This window comes from Bufo bufo, chromosome 6, assembly GCF_905171765.1.
Source record: "Bufo bufo chromosome 6, aBufBuf1.1, whole genome shotgun sequence".
NCBI classification, from domain to species: domain Eukaryota; kingdom Metazoa; phylum Chordata; class Amphibia; order Anura; family Bufonidae; genus Bufo; species Bufo bufo.
This window is the reverse complement of record NC_053394.1, coordinates 421,755,408-421,769,701: the sequence shown is the minus strand read 5'-3', so window position 1 is coordinate 421,769,701 and position 14,294 is coordinate 421,755,408. Positions and strand designations below refer to the sequence as shown.

The 14,294-nt window shown below is 45.1% G+C and overlaps 1 protein-coding gene across 3 annotated transcripts in view; it reads left to right on the top strand.

Moving 5' to 3' along the window:
• MAP2K6 (mitogen-activated protein kinase kinase 6) overlaps nt 1–12,257 on the top strand; it is a 40,421-nt gene extending 28,164 nt beyond the window's left edge. For all 3 annotated transcript variants that reach the window (XM_040437055.1, XM_040437054.1, XM_040437053.1), the window contains 7 exons: nt 2,104–2,220; nt 2,621–2,672; nt 7,019–7,146; nt 7,445–7,522; nt 9,082–9,221; nt 11,062–11,107; nt 11,932–12,257. In XM_040437055.1, coding sequence (XP_040292989.1) covers nt 2,104–2,220; nt 2,621–2,672; nt 7,019–7,146; nt 7,445–7,522; nt 9,082–9,221; nt 11,062–11,107; nt 11,932–12,009 — 639 coding nt within the window. In that variant the 3' untranslated portion in view covers nt 12,010–12,257. The remainder of the gene's footprint in view (nt 1–2,103; nt 2,221–2,620; nt 2,673–7,018; nt 7,147–7,444; nt 7,523–9,081; nt 9,222–11,061; nt 11,108–11,931) is intronic.
• The last annotated feature ends 2,037 nt before the right edge of the window (nt 12,258–14,294 follow it).

Here is a 14,294-nt window from a genome sequence, read left to right as displayed (position 1 = left end):
AATATAACTACTATAATACTGCCTTCTATGTACAAGAATATAACTACTATAATACTGCCTTCTATGTACAAGAATATACCTACTATAATACTGCTCCTATGTACAAGAATATAACTACTATAATACTGCTCCTGTGTACAAGAATATAACTACTATAATACTGTCTCCTATGTACAAGAATATAACTACTATAATACTGCTCGTATGTACAAGAATATAACTACTATAATACTGCTCCTATGTACAAGAATATAACTACTATAATACTGCTCCTATGTACAAGAATATAACTACTATAATACTGCTCCTATGTACAAGAATATAACTACTATAATACTGCCTCCTATGTACAAGAATATAACTACTATAATACTGCTCCTATGTACAAGAATATAACTACTATAATACTGCTCCTGTGTACAAGAATATAACTACTATAATACTGCTCCTATGTACAAGAATATAACTACTATAATACTGCTCCTATGTACAAGAATATAACTACTATAATACTGCCTTTATTCCCCCTGTTATGGGATCCTAGCCCAACTGAGGAGGGGGCACTTTGTTTGTGATCCTTGGAGAGTCTCATGATCTGGAGGATGCAAAGAGTGTTTCTCACTGTGGAGGACCTGTCCTATCCTGCATTACACAGACACTCTATTGATATGAATGGACACTGTGTAATGCTTCATTTTCCCTGTGGTGGCGCTGCAGGGAAACTGATCACTCACTGCCAGGTATGTCCACCGATCACAGGTGATCGCTGCAGGTCCTGTGATCATCTCATTGTTAAAGGGCTTCTGTCACCCCACTAAACTGTTTTTTTTTTTTATTTATTTTTTGGTTACTTATATCCCTATACTGTGATTTATGCATACATACTGTAATTAATCATTTTGGTTCAGCAGATTATGTTAAAAACGTACTTTTAAAATATGTAAATTACCTTGCTACCAGCAAGTAGGGTGGCTACTTGCTGGTAGCAGCCGCATCCTCCTATCCTAAAGACGCCCCCTCCGCATGCTGATTGACAGGGCCAGCGGACGGGATCTTTCTCTGCTGGCCCTGTTTGCATTCAAAATCTGGCGCCAGCGCCGTACCTGTCTTCAGTCGGCACAGGCGCACTGAGAGGCGGACGCTAGCTCGGCCGCTCCATCCTCAATGCGCCTGCACCGATGACGTCACATCTACACCCGGCGCAGGCGCATTAAGGAAGGAGCGCCGAGCGAGCATCGCCCTTCTCAATGCGCCGGGTGTAGATGTGACGTCATCGGCGCAGGTGCATTGAGGATGGATCGGCCGAGCTAGTGTCCGCCTCTCAGTGCGCCTGCCCCGACTGATAACAGGTACGGCGCAGGCGCCAGATTTTGAATGCAAACAGGGCCAGCAGAGAGATCCCGTTCCCTGGCCCTGTCAATCAGCATGCGGAGGGGGCGTCTTTAGGATCGGAGGATGCGGCTGCTACCAGCAAGTATCTGCCCTACTTGCTGGTAGCAAGGTAATTTACATATTTTAAAAGTACGTTTTTAACATCTGCTGAACCAAAATGATTAATTACAGTATGTATGCATAAATCACAGTATAGGGATATAAGTAACCCAAAAAATTTGTGGGGTGACAGAAGCCCTTTAAGCCTCATGCACACAAACTTATTTTCTTTCCGTGTCCGTTCTGTTTTTTTTCGCAGACCGTATACAGATCTATTAATTTCAAAAAACGGAAGTTACCCCGTGTGCATTCTGTCTCCGTATTTCCGTTCCGTAAAAAAAATAGAACATGTCCTATTATTGTCCACATTACGAACAAGTATAGGACTGTTCTATTAGGGGCCAGCTGTTCCGTTCCGCAAAATACGGAATGCACACGGATGTGATCTGTATTTTTTGCGGACTGCAAAATACATACGGTCGTGTGCAAGAGGCCTTCAGGGACTGTCCAAGGTGGAGATGCCTTCAGCTCGGTGTTCTTCCTGACATGACTGATCTGTTAATATAGCACCACCTTCTTCCACAGCAGAGTAGACCGTGCGTACAGCATCTCTCCTTGTACCTGTCCTGTTGGACTTCTTCAGCTTTTCCATGCCTTTTCCTTTACGTACAGGGAGACGTTTGGATCTGCATGGAGCTCATGGACACATCACTGGACAAATTCTACAAGTATGTGATCGACAAAGGCCTGACAATCCCGGAGGATATCCTTGGCAAGATAGCCGTTTCTGTAAGTGGCTAGATGCTATGTCCACAGGCATGGGCCTTGTAGCTTACCTCCTTTATACAAGAGCTTTGGTTTTGGAACAGTCCTTGGCCTAGATCTGCCATCTTCTCCTGAGAATCTACCACCCCTGGCACTGTGTGTGATGCCATGTCATTTTTTTCATTGCCCTTTGATATTACTCTCCTGTTACCTAGCAGAGGAACCTATAGGAACCTTGGAGGTGACAACCCCTGATCCTATAGCTTCCCCACAAACATGAGCCATCTTGGTGCTTCTGAATGACCAGGAGTGAGAGGTGTTACATGTCGCCTATGATGCCCACCTGGGGGCGCTTACTATGTGTGCCCTCATTTAAAGGGGACTGCCCTGATTTATTTGCTTCTCTTCTGCTTTGTTCTGACAGATTGTTAGAGCCTTAGAACATCTACATAGTAAACTCTCCGTGATCCATAGAGGTAAGTGACCCTGGCGCTTGTACGTGTGGTGTCCAAGTATGTCGTGTCCATAATCCGCAGATTTCATGTCAAAGTTTCATCTAAGAGAAGACGTCAATAAAGTGGAACTCTGATCAACGCCAGTTAACCCCTTAGATGCTCAATTGGATGTCCCCGAAGCGCCCCATGATGTCACATGTGACCACCAGAGGGCGCAATAATGCATGTACAAGTGTCATTGATGTCTGTGCAGGCGACATTACTCCTTTAAAAAGTCTCGTGCGTATTTCTTATTCAAGTTTTCTAAAAATTGGTTCCAAACAAGAACATAAAAAAAAAAAAAAAAGTAGGTTACCAGTCCCAGACTCCAACCCATTAGCCATAATTGATTATCCACGAAAACAGCGGCCTTTCAATAAATATCAATAAAGTAGACGAGTGGAAACCGGGACAACGACAAAAACCCTACTAAGGGAAAGTGCATACGTCTGAAGCATAAAAAAATATATATTGAGATGATATCATTAAAAACCATAAGTAAAAAGTCTCACTGTGAAAGATAGGACAACATTCCCCCTGAAAAATGCAGACCAATACATGCATATCACAAATAGTGTATCTAATATCAATACATAAATAGACATATAGGTAAAAAATGCAAAAAATAAAATAAAAAACGAATGCCAAAAGGGTTAGGCCTTGTTCACGCTTAAGTTATTTGATCAGTTATTTCCATCAGTTTTTGTGAGCCAAAACCAGGAGTGGAGGCTAATCCGAGATGAGGTGTAATGAAAAGATCTGCAACAGTTCTGCTCAAATAACGGACGCGTGAACAAGGCCTTAAAGTGCAAAATGCCAAAGTAGAATAAATCCCCAAAACGGAAGCGAAATCATAAAAAATAAATAAAAATAAGCCGTCTTCATAATGAAGTAATATACTGACCCATAATACACGAGTTGTCCAAGGGAATGGACACGCGTTTCAGCTGCCGCCTTCGTCTGGGGATCCATTAGCCGATATGAAGTGATCTTTCTTGGGAAAGACAGATGTTGAAGGAGGTAAAAATTAGGATGTGGATGAAAGCGATGTCAATGTGACGGTACAAGGTCTTGAGAAGAAGAAGATGGTGCGGGACAACACTCGGGAACAGCGATCAAAAACATCAGGGAAAAGGGGGGAGAGCCCATGAGTCCAGGTAGCTGGTGCCTGGTACCAGGTAGTGTACTTGAAGTGATATATTTTGACTTTATTCTGAATGTTCTGAAACTTTTCCATATTTGAAAAAACTTTTTGGGTCTCACAAATGATTTAAGATGCTCCCTGGGGTGGGTGATAGAAGGGGGACAGGGCCTCCCTACACCCAGCCAAACAAACTCCTAAGGGCACAGGTGAAAGGTACAAAGTTGTTTAAGTGTTTTTGGGTAAGGCGGGTCCACAATACACGGGCATCGGCCCGTGTGCACTCCGCATCACGGATGCGGACCCGTTCACTTGAATGGGTCCGCAATCATGGAGATGCGGAACGGAAGCTCTACAGAGGTGTTTCTGTCCGTGCCTCCGCACCGCAAAAAAATGGAACTTGATCTATTTTTTTTTTTTTGTGGTGTGGACCCATTCAAGTTAAATGGGTCTCGATCCGTCCCGGCCGCCGCACAGAACGGATGCACAACGTTCGTGTGCTAGAGGCCTAAAGTTGTGGACCCTTGACCAGAAAGGCAGAATGACTTCACGAGACCAAAGACAATGAGCAGAATCCACTCGTGGAGAACCACATCGGAGACAAGAGCCTGAGGGGTAGATGGCCATCTCTGAAATGTATGTTTTGTGGGAAGCTTGTAGATCCATTTCCATATATCTGCTGGAAATGTTTTGAGGGAGTTTGAGAGATCCAGAAGATGTCCAACCCAGGAAAGACACGGAGCCATGCCACCGATCCAGTGGAGCAGGTGCGATAATTTATCGTACAGTGTATGCGACTTGCCCCTTATATCTTGGAGAAGGCTAAGAACCCGGTGAAACGCTGAGTCCCCACTCATTAGGGAGTGGGCGCGGGTTCTTGGTGATGAACCAGGTATAAAGGATGCGGGTGGGGGGCCCATCATGGAAAGCTGGGTTGCCTTGAAGTGTAACTTGTAAAAGGTCTGTGGGACTTTAAGGGGTTGGACACTTTCTGGCTACCGTTGATGAATGTGTATATTACTCTAGTAATATAGTCTTTGTTGATCTGCACCATTTTCTATATTTTATGGAGTATGCTCCTTGTTGGCTAAGTCTTTTGTGCCGTCCACACGGAGGTCCCGTCCGTAAAATGGCTGCTGATCACTTCGCCTCCTCCATTCAAATACACTGTATTTGCCAATTGCACTTGCACTTTTTGAAGTCCAGGGCAAGTGCACTGAGTGATGTCTGGTCACATGACCCTTAATCAACGGCCGTGGACTGGATCTCTATGTGGACAACACAGATTTGCCCAACGAGGGGGCATGGCTCATGAACAAACGGCATAGAATATTAACAAAGGCTATATTAGTAAGTACCATAGAGTTGTGTTACACAATGGGCAGAAGGGACCAGAAAGTGGACAACCCCTTTAACTGTGTCTTTTGATGAATCTTACGCCAGGTCTTCTGTGTGGACGTTAAAGAGGTATTCCGGTATTAGATCGGGGGGCGGGGTTGTCCCTCCTCCGATCACGAGTACTGGGTCCCCGTAGCCTCTGCAGCCCCCCTGAAAAGGACAGAGCGGCCAGTCGCACAGGTGTGTAGCCGCTCCATTCGTTTCTATAGGAATTCTGGAGATAGGTGAGCAATGTACTCTGCTCTCTCTGGAACACCTATAGAAATGAATGAAACAGGGGCACGCATGTGCGACCGACCGCTCCGTTCTTTTCAGGAAGGCTGGCTCCCATTCTCATGACCGATGAGGGCCTCAGTGGTAGGACCCCCACCGATCCAATAGTTATCTCCTATCCTGTGGATAGGGAACAACTTTTAACAACCGGAATGCCCCTTTGATGATGGCATGTCAATATGTACAGAATTAAAAAGTGAGACATGGGGAAGTCGGGTTCGGTCTAATTCCGGGGTGTATTGTGCCCAAACATGAGACTTTATTTGGTCCGGAGCGCCGTATCGGCGTTCCGCGTCTAGTTTGTGCTGCCCATATCATTAATCTTGAACCGATATAGCGCTCCAGATTACAGCGGAAACCTGGCACTGACTGAAGCCAGGCTCCTGCTGTAACTGCTGGCAGCGGAGAATCCACTGATGCCCGACGCTTAACTCCCTACATGCCGCAGTCAATGGCGACCGCAGCATCTAGACAGCCGGAGAAGGCTCCCTCTGCCAGCATCGCCCACGGCAGCCGGGCGTCTAAAAGGCCCCCCCCCCCCCCCCCCAGGACTGCCATGACTGTATGTCTATTAGACCGTGCCACAGTCACAACCTAATAGACTGCCTGTTACAGGGATAGGCTGTAATGCGTTTATATACACGGTTTATCACTGCTTTATCCCCAGTGAGATTTAAAAAAATAATGAAAGTTAATAAAGTTAAGTAAAAAAAAAATACAACTTTTGTGGTTTTATTTCTAAAAGTGCTTAAAACACACACCCATGTACGCATATAATATCACTCAGCCACAACCTGTATAATAGAGATAACGTGTTATTTAAACCTCCCCTTGAACAACAAAATTTTTTTTGAAGAGGAGATATCGCTCGTCCCCATACTGAATCATTATTTGCCGGCAGCAGTCCGTGGTTAGACAGTACAATTTGCCGCCGGCAAATGATTTTTGAGCGTGCTTAAAAATTGCGATTGCCCAATAAACGAGCGGGTAATCAGTATTACACTGCCAGATCATCCCTAATGAGCACTCCTATGAAGACTTTGTTAGCAATGATCTGGCCTACTATCACCTGGTGTAACTAAGGATTTATTCTGAGCAACTGTTTTAGATATTTTCTCAGAAATGCATTTTTTTTAAAATTTATTCTGGATGCAAACTTGCATTTTTCTATTCACTGACAGCAAGTACAGCAAGAAAGAAAGGCAAAGTATGTTAGAAAATTGTGCATCTATGTGCAGCACAAGTAGTGTTGTTAATGCTTGAAATAACAGCCCTGAAACCCGTCTGTGCCATTCTCCTATGCCCCCATGACAACACTTCTTGGCCCTGTTCAGCCTTGTGGATCCACACTAATGTGAATACTTCCATATATCCTATGCTACTCCAGACAGAACTTGAGGACCGATAGTGGTTTGGATTCACAAGCCGGAGCTCTGCCAGGAAGGGTTGTCATGAGAGAGGCGGTGTATAACTCTGCTCTTCTCTCACGTTACTGAATTGTTCTTCCCTTTTGCAGACGTGAAGCCCTCCAATGTCCTCATCAACAAGCAGGGTCAGGTGAAGATGTGTGATTTCGGGATCAGCGGATACTTAGTCGACTCTGTAGCCAAAACCATGGATGCCGGATGCAAACCGTACATGGCTGTAAGTGCTGCCCTCACAGACTCAGTACTGCTTTCAGTAGGGCTGAGCTGCAGTACCAGGCACAGCCACACTGACATGGCAGCGCTGTCTCATGTTGTTCTTTTGGTCTGCCTAAGGGTATTTCTACAAGGGACGTCTGGCTCTCTGGTAGCTGTAGTGATAACCGTATTGTCACCCAACATTCCCAAAAGCAGATCAGCCCCGCTCAGGTTTTCTCACCTTGATAGAAGAGGGACTGATTATGCTGATTATTTGCATGGCCTCGTCTCATAAATACCTGTTCTCTCCCTGTGTGCAGCCTGAAAGAATAAACCCGGAGCTGAATCAGAAAGGATACAGTGTCAAGTCTGACATTTGGAGCCTGGGGATTACTATGGTAAGATTGCTATTTACTTGAAACATCAGAATATGTCAGCAGGAGGTTGTACATGGTAGATCGTATTGTGGAGAGGGGGGGAAAGCATCTAAGAAAGGTAGATCACACAGGCTGTCGATAGTGAGGAAAACGCAGACAAGACAGTTTGCAGGGGGGAAGATTCAGTTGATTTGCAGAAGTATAGAGAGAAGGAAGAGCACTCGGCGCAGGGGAAATCGCACACTCATCCTTATTAGTTTCTATTTTCACAAGGAATGAAGCAGTGCTGATGAGAGATGGTGAAGCCAGCAGCATCCGGGACACACAGGTCCAGCATGTATTTACTGGGAGGGACACGTCCACAGGAAAAATGCCTGATACTAGGAGCAGGTTGTAAACTGAATATTAAGATTTAAAGGGGTTATCCAAGTATTGCTAATGATGACCTATCCTGAGGATAGGTCATCATTATCACATCAGCTGGGGTCTGAGTCCCGACACAGAGGGAACCGCGCTCCGACTGGAGTTCTGGCGAGTACAGCTGGCTCCCGCAGCTTTCCGAGCACTGCGCTGTACATTGCATAGTGGCTATGATTGGTATTGCAACCCAGCCCCATTCACTTCTATTGGGCTGAGCAGCAACTAGGCCATGTAACCAATGTACGGTGACATCACGTGGCCATGGCGCTCACGGAAGACCAGCCTATTCTAACAGCTGGTCAGCGAGGGTTCCGGATGTCAGACCCCTTCCCCCGCCAATCTGATATTGATGACCTAACCAGGGGATAGGTCATTCATTTAAATGGCCAGATAAACCCTTTTAAGATTGTAGCCTGAAACCTAGTGCAAGTTTTCTAGGGGTTAAATATTTGGCAGTCCGTTTTCCCCGACGACGCGCCCCGTAGTCGGCATATGCTAGCAATATGCAAACAACCAGAATTGGGACCCCATAGCCGCTGCTCCATTTTACAGGGATTAAGAAAACCTGATTAATGAGGCAGCAGTGATATCCAGAGCTCCTTGTCCCTTCCCTGCCCATGGCGGGGCAGACCAACCACTCCAAGCATTAGTAATCAGATTTTCTATTAAAAATATCGATAGTGGACCTCTTTAATAGGTGAGGGGCTGAGATGTGGGGACAGTGTTGGCCCCAACTAGGGGACCCATGATCTAAACACACCATTGTTATTAATCTGTTTTTCTGGTTGCACGTGATGCGGAGTAAGAGTAATAATTACCTTAGATTTATTCTCTGTTAGCATTTAGTATTTTTGCTTTAATGTACAAAAAATATTTCCCTCCTTCTTTGGTGCTGGAGGATTTGGAAACCATTGCACATGCATTTCATGGAGTACAGCTTCTCGCCACACGGTGGCAGCAGAGTCACGCGGTTGTCTGTTTTCCGGCCGCGTTCAGCACTGCTATATCACCACCGCAGTCTATGTTGTGGAGTGTGATCATTTTACCTCTAGGTTTATTGTATGGTTTATATAGTTTTCATAAGGCAACAGCTGCCGGTGGCGCTCTGTTCTATCAGCACTTCTGCTACCCACGACGTCACCCTCCTGTCTCTTCTTTAGATTGAGCTCGCCATCCTGCGGTTTCCGTACGACTCCTGGGGGACTCCTTTCCAGCAGCTCAAACAGGTGGTGGAGGAACCATCTCCACAGTTGCCCGCGGGCAAGTTTTCTGCGGATTTTGTCGACTTTACCTCAAAGTGGTGAGTGATGATAGGAGTCGTTGCTCTTTTCTTATAAGAAGGTAGAGTAGATCCAAGATGTAGAAGCTGGGGCGATTATAGGTGCCCTCCACAAAGCCAGGGGTTGCCCTTTAAAAAGGAGGTCTAAATGCTTTCAAAATAAATTATGCTTGTAGCGTTGCCCTCTAGTGGTCATGTGCAGCATTTTAGACAATCTCGATGATATATGGGTTGTCCAAGATTAGAAAACGCAGAAACGGCGCCCCTCCTGTTTACAGGTTGTGTTAGGTATTGCAGCTCAGCCTTGTTCCCTTTAGTGGAGCTGTGATGCCACACGCGCAGCCCATGGTGGTGCTGTTTGTGGAAGAAAGCAGCCATGTTTTCTAATCGTGCATGACCCCTTTAAAATGTTCAGGAGTCATATTCATAGAGGATGTCCCTCGCAGCCTGGGCCACGAAATGGGTCATTGAGCTACCATGATGGATCCTAGTGAGACCCCCAGGCTGTATGCTGTCAGTCATATGGTCGGGGGTTGCTATCGCTGCGCCACAGAGATGGTGGTTCCAAACTGAATGTGGCTTCAGAGCTGCTGTCTGGGGGGGGGGGGGGCCCCAGCAAGCTAGCGTCCTCTTGACGACAGAGCTTGCACTTCCATTGAGGCCTCTTTCACACTACCGTTTGGCTATTTCAGTGTTTTGCGGTCCGTTTTTCACGGATCTGTTCCGTTTTTTTTGTTTCCGTTGTGTTTCCGTTTTTCCGTTCCGTTTTTCTGTATAGCATATACAGTATTCAGTAATTAAATAGAAAAAATTGGTCTGGGCATAACCTTTTCAATAGATGGTTCCGCAAAAACGGAACGGATACGGAAGACATACGGATGCATTTCCGTATGTGTTCTGTTTTTTTTTTTTTTGCTGACCCATTGACTTGAATGGAGCCGTGGAACGTGATTTGCGGGCAATAATAGGACACGTTCTATCTTTCAACGGAAATACGGAAACGGAATGCATACGGAGTACATTCCGTTTTGAACCATTGAAATGAATAGTTCCGCATACAGACCGTATACGGAACGCAAAAAACGGAGCTCCTCCATCTACGGCTGATGAATAAAGCATCAGTGATGTCTAGTGCCTTGTACCCATGGATTGCTTTCTTCTGCCAGATCCTCCAGTCAGAGACGGAGGGATAGGGACTTGTTGTTTGACATCCCAACCTGATAGCAGAGGGGGAGCTCTGGGGAAGGCTTTCCGAGCTTTATTACGTTTTTTTTTTTTTAATATATATAAAAATAAATAAATTAAATAATATATAGATGGCAGACCTCTTAATAGGTGAGGGGCTGAGATGTGGGTGCAGCATTGGCCATGGTGTCGGCATGACTAGGGGACCAGTTATCTAAACATAGTAATATTACTAGTGCGGTACCGTAAATGTGAGCGATGTGTTTACCACCGGGCAAGAGCAGGAAAAGTGTATCCGGCAGCTTCCCTTTAGATTTCAGGAATTCTATAGGCCTTGCTTTTATTAGTGGGAGCGCTCCCGTTTCACCAGTTGCAACCTGTCTTGGCTATTGTCTGTCTGGAACGTTTCCCTAAGATCACTGGGCCGGAAGCAATCGCAGGAAACCTCCTGACGAAGGATGGGTAACGAGGCTGCGCTGTGACGGATGTGGCTCTGACGCTGACCCCTGTTGCTGTCCAGCTGCTGATGTCTCCTGTCATGGGGGGGGGGGTGAAGACTTTTGCACTTGTTTCCGAGCACATTTTAAAGATTACAAAACCCTGTTTGTAGATGTGAGAGGAGGATTATTTTTTTTTTCCTATGCCAGTCCTTATATAAATTTTGTTCTGTTTGCAGCTTGAAGAAGAATTCGGAAGAGCGTCCACCCTACGCAGAGCTTATGGTAAATGTGGATGTCAACTCATTAGCCCACTCCCTTCAGATCCTGGTCTTAAGAACATGGGGCTCCTTGTTTTCCTTGAAAGGACTGATGATGCATGGTCGTGCCGTTTGAACTGAATGGGAGTTGTTGCCCTTGTGGGTTCTCGTTGCACTTAAAGGCGTTGTCCCATGTGAAAATGTATGGCACACCAATAGGATATGCCATAAATGTCTACTAGGCACGGGCCACACCCCTGGGATCCACTCGTATCTCAAGAATCGGGCCCTGCCTTGAATGGAGAGCAAGCAGCGCATGCGCAGCTTTCTCCATTCACTGCTATGGGGCTTCTGAAAATAACCCACTATTGGCTCACCTATTTTTGGTAGTCCCCTAATGGTGATTGTTGGGGAGGTCGCACATGCACAGTGTCTTCAGAAGTCCTATAGCAGTGAATGGAAAGGACGCTGCGCAGGCGCTTAATGCTCTACCTAAACGTCGGGGGCATTATGTGTCTACAGCTCCTATTCAGAACAGTGTGTCTTCATAGTTAGAGGACGGTCCCTCCAACCTGTCCCCTATTTCAGGCCGATTCTGTAGTCTGTTACCAGGGAGACGCCTAAATCTGCATGGGACCTGTTCACACAAATCAGTAGGTTCCATTGATCTCTTTATGTCTGCACTGATTGGAAAGTGCTATAGGAAAATGGTCAGTTTATACTTTACTTCTCCAGGAGGGATAACAGAGGAACAGCACAACACAGATTTATAGATGTTTTATGTACTATATTATATGTTTTTTTTCTTGCCACACGTATTTAATATTTTCCTTTTTTTTCCCCCCGCAGCAACACCCGTTCTTTACTCTGCACGCATCCATGAACACTGATGTGGCGTCCTTCGTGAAAATGGTTCTGGGAGACTAATCGGACGCGAGCGACCCCCTTCTCCCCCCCCCCCTCTCATCCTACGCACGGACTTCTCTTCCTACAGGACATGGGGCAGCTGAATGCGGCTGCTTAAATAACCCATAGAAACGCATCACGGGACTGGGATTACTGGACTCCATATTGTTTCTGTTGGCCTTTACATGCAAACGTCTAACCCCCGCGCTGCCACTGCCCCCTACTGGTAGTGCGGGAGTTTCACCGATGCGTCTTACCGGAGTGGGATATAAAAAAATTTTTTTTTCTTTTGCCCATTTGCTGCCGTATGGGTTTATAGAAATCGAGGTTTTTGGTTTTAGGTGCTACTAGATTTTTTTTTTTTTTTTTAGTTTTTGAAAAATATTTATGTTCTATATTCTGATTTCAGTCTGTGTTTTGAGAGGAAGAGTGCGTGATCTGGGTAAAGTACGGTGGCAAATATTTATAGGGTTTTGCTGGTGAAGGGGTGAAATATTATTATTTTTTTTCCATTTTTTTTGTTTAAGTTTTAATATTTAATTTTTTTTTTTTCGCCCCCACATTTATTTTTTAAGCGATGATTCTGGAGTGACTGTGTGAATAGCGTCCTCCTCCTATATATATTATAACTTTTTTTTTTTTTTTTTTATCTAATGTGTTTCGTTTTAAAGCCAAGTAGTTAGATTGACATGATGATGATTTTATGCCAGCCGAGCCGCGGCGAGAGGAGTCACTGCTGACTAAGACTACGTGGTCTCCATAAGGGCCGGGTACTAAAAAATACACTAGAATAAGGCCGTCTGAGGTCATCAGAAACCTAGTTAATGGAGGACAGTCTTGGGATATAATTTAAAGATGAATTTTTGCCTATAAATATATATATATACTACTTCAGAGGAAAATCTGTCCCGTGGAATCGTATTGGGGCAGGTTTATTTTTTTGTATGGGCATATGACTGGTACTAAAGACCTAACCAATTACCCTCTCCTACATGCTAACGGTTTCCGATTTCGCTGGGGGCAATCCCAGGAATGCGGACGACGGATAGGGAAGAGTTTTGTGTAAATCCTGGCCAAAAATGGGTGGTCCCGGTTCAGGGCAAGGGGGGGGCAGGACTTAAACGTCCCAATTCAAATGTTGGCAAGTGTGCCCTCTGTGTACAACGTACTCCTCAGGATCGATAGAAGTGGCCCATGTGTCACCGAAAGAGCCCTCCTGCCGACCAGAGGGGCTTGCAATGCATTGGGGTCCGCCATGAAGGGGGCGAGTTCGGGAAAATCACCACCACTGAACGGGGTTTGTAAAAACCCAATCTGCTTACCCGATTTCTGCCGTGTGAGACTATATAGTAATCCCGTTTTTGAAAAAAAAAACAAATTTTTTTTTTTTTTTTTTTTTTAATTCTATGGTTCTTAATAAAAGCGAATAAACGTGTGTTTTTTATTTTAATTTTTGTTATTTGCCCTTGTTGGGCACAATCTATTTTTATTAAAGTGGACCCATCGCCTTTGCTGACATGTAGGACCCGTCCCCTTTCCTGACGTGTCTGTTGTAGCACCTGTAATAACGATTGTGGAGCCTCTGTTCTTGTTCCATTGCTTGATTATTCCTACTAGAAGTTAGGAAAGAATTGCCAACAGTGAAGGTCCTGCTGGGCGTTACTAGTTGGAGGTGCGTTCCTCCATAGTCTGAAGCCATCCAATCAGTACTGCTCGGGGACAGCCCCCTATCTGGACCTTCATTGCAAACTGCTGGCAATTTTTTCATAACTTCTAGAAGGAATAATAGAGGAGTGGCCCATCACAGAGTCCTAAGAATAAATGCTCCAGAATTTTCATTACATGGGGAGTCGGCAGACATGTCGGGAGAGGCGACGGCTTGCAGTACATTAGTAGGTGTCCTGTCTTTCTCTACAGGAGAACTGCCATGTGCTGAAGTGAGACAAACACTTTTAAGGTTACAATTATTGTATTTTTTTCCTCTGCTCTACCCATTTCCAATATTCTGTCTATTGTCATTTTTTTGGGCTACCCCCCCAACATTCTCCATTCGAGCGCTGTACAATGCATTGCAAGGGGTAATCGGGGGTCATGGTATCCATGACATCTAGTAATGTTTTCTATTACTGAAGGGCTTGTTTCGTTTGGGCCATGTTCTACGGGGGCTTCTAATGGTGAATACTGCAGGGTTGTGTCATGTCAGAACCCCCCCCCCCACAATATACACAACAGGAAATAATGACCGTTTATTTCCAATCCAATGAAATGTCTTGCATATCAATTATATTTTTTAATGTCAAACCGAG